Here is a 6,197-nt window from a genome sequence, read left to right as displayed (position 1 = left end):
AGAAGTTGTCACCCGAATATTTGAGGAACACTTGCACAAGTTTCACGAAGCGTGTGAAGGCAGTTATTGAGAAAGAAGGAGGACACATAGAATAAAAACATTTTCTATTATGTCAATTTTCTTGTGGCAAATAAATTCTCATGACTTTCAATAAACTAATTGGTCATACACTGTCTTTCAATCCCTTTCAATCGAAATATTGTAAATTTTGCTTCCCCACCCTGTACATAACAGAATTCCTATTGGTGACAAAAGGTTTAAAAAAAACAAGACAAAATCTATCAACAGATGGTTACAGACACAAAATTAAAAAAAAAAAAAAAAAAATCTTAAAATATCTAAAAAACACCCCAAAAAATAAAACTCACAAACAACAAAACTGGACATCCAAATAAATATGTGCAAAAAGCAGGTTGATGTGCTGTGCCAGTAATCTCTTTTGTTTTGCTGTAAACGGCTGCTTTTAAAAGTGCAGTGTACAGATTATTATTATATTAGTGTTATTTCAGACAGTTATGAGGCCATAGTGTTACCAGAGAACAATAACAACCCCCACCACTCTACACCATTATTTCCCCTTTTTCCTGAGGCGGAAAACCCAACACAGTCTGATCGTGCCCCCTCCCCCACATCCTCCCCCTCCCCCAGCATGTGGCCCTCACCTGACGCCCCTCACAGGTCCCATGTGCAGTACCGGGCTACTACCAAAGTTGTTATAGCGGTGGCTGACCTGTAGGGGGAAGCGGTGAGACTGAGCGCTCATTATGAAACACTGCGAAACCAGCGAAGAAGAACGGACTTGGGCGAGAGAGGGTGGAAAAAAAGCGGAGGGACTTGTCCTGTTTACAACCACATAATGGATCCTAAATGGTCACATTCCGTCTCCAAGCACGTCTTACTGACTGGATTTACGCTATGTGTCGTTTTAGGTGAGTGTTGGAGGACAGTTTGCCTGCGTGTGTGAATGTGAGCGGATTAAATTGATGTGGATATCAGGTTAGCTAGCTAGCGATGTTATCTCGTATCGCTTGTACGGGAGACACCTCTCCACCCCTAACCTTTATTTACAGTCTGTAAATCTAATCTAACGGCTTCTGACAAGAATGAACAAAACAGACATAGTTCAGCTTGTAAATTAACAATCTTGGCCTCTTTACTTGAAGACGTGGCTGGTAGAAAACGTTAAATTCACCATTTGCGTTTAAAAAAAAAGGCTAACCAGTTGGTATTGTTTACTGAAAGACGCGTAGCTGGATATGCCGAAATAATTTTGTTGTATTCAAGAGCATCTTTTCATTAAAATAGCAATACATGTACTATCACATAGGTATTGCTGCCAATAAACAAAGCGACATTAAAGTGTCAGGTTCATGAATAATGGTTAGCCTGGGTCTTCTATGCTAACTACTAATCTACCGTCCTGTATGGTCAGTAGCAAAGCTCAATAACACAATAGGTGACCATTTACCGCCGTGTTTGTAGCTTATTTACTGTGTCTTTAGCCTGGGTTTGCTTAAAGAACACAGGACGTTGCAAACTGTGCCAACGCATCAGCTCTGCGGGGAGTCTGACTTTAAAGTTACCTGAGTTAGCTTAGCCTCGGATACATAGAGGAAAGCGCATTCCCTTATTGATAAAGAATGTTCTGATGATTCACACAGAAACACACGTGTAATATGCATCCTTCGACGTAAATCCTGAAAGCCTTGGAGATAAGTATTGTTCCATTGTGAGGTATTGAAAAGGAACTGTTCCCATCTTCCACTCATAAATGTGTCTGTAAATAAAGCAAAGCGATAGAGTTAGAAATACACACCTAATAAAAATGTTCAGTCGACATAGATCGTTATCATGATATATGCCATTATTTCTCTCTACTTTAAAGGCTGGTTTTGGCTCTGAGAGTGAAAGTTGAACAACCCTGATGGATATTTTGGCTTTTAACAATATGTAACAATGAGAAAATTGCACTGATTTTGTAAATTAGTGCTTTGTTTTTAAGGATTTAGTGCAGTGGTTTCCAACCTTTTTTTGGCTTGTGACCCCATTTTAACATCACAAATTTCTGGCGACCCCAGACATTCAACAGACTTTTTTTTTTGCTGAAAATTTATTTGTTTTTGATCATGTAATAGTTAGCTATACTATGTTGCAAATAAGCATTAATTTTAGATGGCATTTAGTCTATATAATGTATATTATTATGGACAGAAGCAGAAAAGCCAGGTGTAGATTACTGCACAAAGTGAGAATTTTATTTTCCTTGGTCAGGATATGTACAGTCAGTCCAGCTTGGATTTACAAGGCTGACAGTTAATACTGAACAAACAATAACTCAAACTATGAATTATGAAAGAGCTGCAGCATCTGAAACTGACCACAGTGAACATTTGAAAGATAAACGGTACCACAGTGCTTCAGTTTCAGCTTCAGAGTTTGTCGTGTCTTATGTATTGTGATTGTCTCTCTCAACTCATCATAAATTTTTTATTAGTAAGTTTTTATTTTTATCAATTACTAGAAATTTCAGGTGACCCCATTTGAATTCCAGGCGACCCCACGTGGGGTCCCGACCCCAAGGTTGAAAAACACTGATTTAGTGCTTACGTTTTTCTTCTTTAAAATATGTGAAACCCATTGTACTAATGATCAAATCAAAGGCTGATTTCTGGGTAATTTGTGGAGTTTTAAGTTATTTGTAAAAGACATTAACAAGAGGAAAACAAAATAACAAACCCAATAATGAGAAGAGGCTGGATTTTTTTGGATTAAGTGCATTTTTGTTAATTTTTTATTTGATGTTGTCAAAGCCAGTGAATGCTCTACTTTAATTAAATCAGTCGGAGCATAATCTGAGTTCTTATTTGGCAAGAACTCAATACAGAAGTTAGTTGTGGTTTTTAAACCCTTCTTGAGAAACATTTCAGAACATTTCACAAATCTAGAGATACAATATTCAGTATGTTTGAGTAAAGCAATAAAACTCTGATACATTTTTTTTTTTTTTTTTAATTTCACAATGTAGATGTTGCCACCAGCAAGCAAATAGTCCTAGACATTATACAGTGGTGGCCAAATGTTTTACAAGTGACACAAATTGACCCTCTGTTTAAATATGATTTATTTGACAATAAGTCTTTGAAACATATAAATATGGTTATAGTTTTTCAATATACATCACAAATGTGGGGGAAAAAAAATATGTATGAATTAAAACAAACTGAGATAGCGACCCTTCAATAAACAAAATCTGTGTCACTGCCCAAACTTTTGGTCACTATAATAAACTACAGCTGGGTGATATGAATATTTCACAATAAATGTCAAATTAATATTCCTTTAAACAGATGTTTCGTCCTTTATCATAAAAGACACAGCAAGATGAAAACATTGCAAAAGATGAAACAAAATGAAAATATAATGAAGCTTAGTTGTGATCTAGTTTTTGTTCATTTCAATTCATGGGATGCATCAGATCAACTCTCCTTGGCCTTCCTGCTTGCTTAGTGTGTCCACTGTCCAGTCAAGGCAAGTTGATGGAAATTGCATTGACTTTATTTGTTCTGATTTGCTAAATAAAATCAGTGCAATCCAAGCTCTTATTCAACTAAATGAAAGCAGTGAAACTTTGAGATTTTTTTTTATTTGACAGTGTGAATGTTACAAACCCAACCCAACACTGCGGTACACTGACACAATAAAAGCTGCTGATATTTAAGGGAAATGATCATGGTTGAATACAAAAAATTATGATATTATAATATAATAATAAAAATTTGATGTCATGTTAATAATCACTACCTTTTCATTACCCAGCCTTAGCTGAAAATGTGCAGCTTCCTGGATGTGTAGTTGCTGACTTGCTGATTCTGTGTCTGCTGACGTTTGGAGAAGAGCTCTGTTCTTCATCTGCTATGACTCTCACAGTAGATGAACAAACAAGATGTGACCGGATCAAATGCATTTCAAACGCTTCTTCCGTCTTATGTTGAGAAATGGTTTTGAAGTGATTACAGGCTGGCTGACCTTCCTCACAGTTATTTTAGTTTAGTGCTTAGTGTGTTCCCCCTGGCCTGTCTCCCATATGGATGGTAGGAGTCTTGTCACTGCGAATTACACTAAATTCAGACTGAATCTGAGCTGATGCATTAGGCAGTTTTTCTTAAATACTTTTTTGTACTTTCTGTTTGGGAGCAAAAGTGAAATTCATGAGGCTCTGACTCAGTGTTGCAATATGAGGATGACTCCAATCTTAAGCATTTTTCTTCGGAAGCGGACCTGTAGCAGACTTTCGCAACAGTAAATCATAATTAAAAAAAAAAAAAAAAACATGAATAGAATCAGCAATAAATCACAAAACAAGACCACAGGAGTGTTTTCATCCTGTTTTATAGTCTTGTTTTGACTGAATGATTTAAAGCCACGAGTAATCATTTACTTTCTGTAGCTTTCACACCAGGACCAAAAATCAGGCTTTACATTTAAAGAGCTCATGATTTTACATTAATCATAATAAATTATTTAAGTCATGTTTATCATGATAACACTTAAAATTGTATAAGTAGGGCAGAGAGATGTGATGATCTTTTGAGGTAGAATCAAACATTATCTGAATCACAATTTTGTTATCTTGTATAAAATGTAAGACTTAGAACCAAACGATGTGTATGTTTTCTGCTGCATATGATGGATTTTTGTTGTTCTTATCTGAGGTCAGACTGCATTTTTCCATCATTTTGGACCAAAATTATTACAACATTGACAATAAAGTTATAGATTTTCTATTAATTACTTAGAGTGTGGTGAAGTAATCGTGTCCTGGTAGAGTTCTATGATGAATCACAAATGTTCTTACATTCTGACATAAGTCTGAAGCATCTGTGTAGATCAGACTTACTGCATGTCAGACTTTAGAAAATGGACCTGCAGCTGATGGAAGTAACAGTAATTCTTTGTCATTATTTCTAAAGCAGCAGCAAAACAAAACATCTTATAAACTCTGCAAATGAATGCAGACTAAATCCAAACACTATGTAGACAGACACTGAACAGACTGAAATAAACTCACTGGCTTGCCCACCTACGCCAGTGACACTGATGCTACAAACCCACTGGTCAGTGCAACGCCTATGTGCAACACATAAAAATCTGTCATGTGTATCTGTAAAATACCGTAATTACACTGGTAAATGGGCTATTTAAAACAAACGTTAGGTGAGGGAGAACATTTTGGCAGCTTAGTTCCTTATTTTTTGAAGACATGAAAAGTAGATCATATGACAAATTAAGATTGTTCAGTCTCTAAGTCCCAGCTCTAGAGTGGATCTGATAAACCTCCTCTGTAGGAAGGGTATTTGTAGAAAAGGAAGTAGTTATAGTATATGTTTGTTAATCAATAAGTAACTGTTAACTTGCACTCACTTCTGTTTTTCTTTGTCTTTTTTCTCCTCAATGAATGATTTCTTACATCCCTTATAGTGTGGACTTCACCAGAAAACACAACAGGGTGTCGTAGAATAATTATCTTGAAAACAGGCTGATGAGAGCTTTTATGGCCAGAAAACTAAAATTAAAATGAGTTAAGACAAATATGCACAGACGGCTGATAATACTTGGCATTGTGGTTGTCCTTTCTGTGAGCCATTTCACAGAACACAAACTCATTTGATTCATTGTAAATGTAAAAATATTTACCAAGTATCTTTAGAAATATGGACTGGTGGAATACAGTTAACATGGTGCCTCCATCCTCCCCATCAGCCTTTAACCAGAGTAACTACTGTTGAACACTGGTGTTTATGTAAATGTTTACTCTTGTATTTCAGTGTAAGCTGAAATTATTGATTCATGTGACTTACTGGACTGTTTTGAGCTATTTCAGACTTGATGATGTAAGTCTTTACATGGTATTTTGGATCTGTTTCCACCCCAAAATATGGCCTCTGTTTTTGTTTCGTTTTTTGTTCATGTGTTTATTGTTTTGTTTTGTTTTTTCTTTTTTTTTTAACACACACATCAAAGTCAGCTTTATTGTCAGTTTTGCAGTTTTGTACATTGCATACAGAAAACTGAAATTACAAAACTCTAAGGCCTCATGGTGCAACAATGAACATTGTAGAAAACAAGTGGGGAGTGTTAAAAAAAATCAATTTATATGAGAGGTACAATATACATTATGTAGTGTACAATACAATATA

General features: G+C 35.8%; 1 protein-coding gene across 2 annotated transcripts in view; it reads left to right on the top strand.

Moving 5' to 3' along the window:
* The first annotated feature begins 797 nt into the window (after positions 1-797).
* Positions 798-6,197, top strand: part of mpzl1l (myelin protein zero-like 1 like) — a 29,630-nt gene continuing 24,230 nt past the window's right edge. For both annotated transcript variants that reach the window (XM_030154654.1, XM_030154653.1), the window contains exon 1: positions 798-929. In XM_030154654.1, the coding sequence (XP_030010514.1) occupies positions 857-929 (73 nt within the window). In that variant the 5' untranslated portion in view covers positions 798-856. The remainder of the gene's footprint in view (positions 930-6,197) is intronic.

The sequence above is a fragment of the Sphaeramia orbicularis genome, chromosome 14, assembly GCF_902148855.1.
Source record: "Sphaeramia orbicularis chromosome 14, fSphaOr1.1, whole genome shotgun sequence".
Classification (NCBI taxonomy): domain Eukaryota; kingdom Metazoa; phylum Chordata; class Actinopteri; order Kurtiformes; family Apogonidae; genus Sphaeramia; species Sphaeramia orbicularis.
This window is presented reverse-complemented; position numbering and strand designations above follow the sequence as displayed.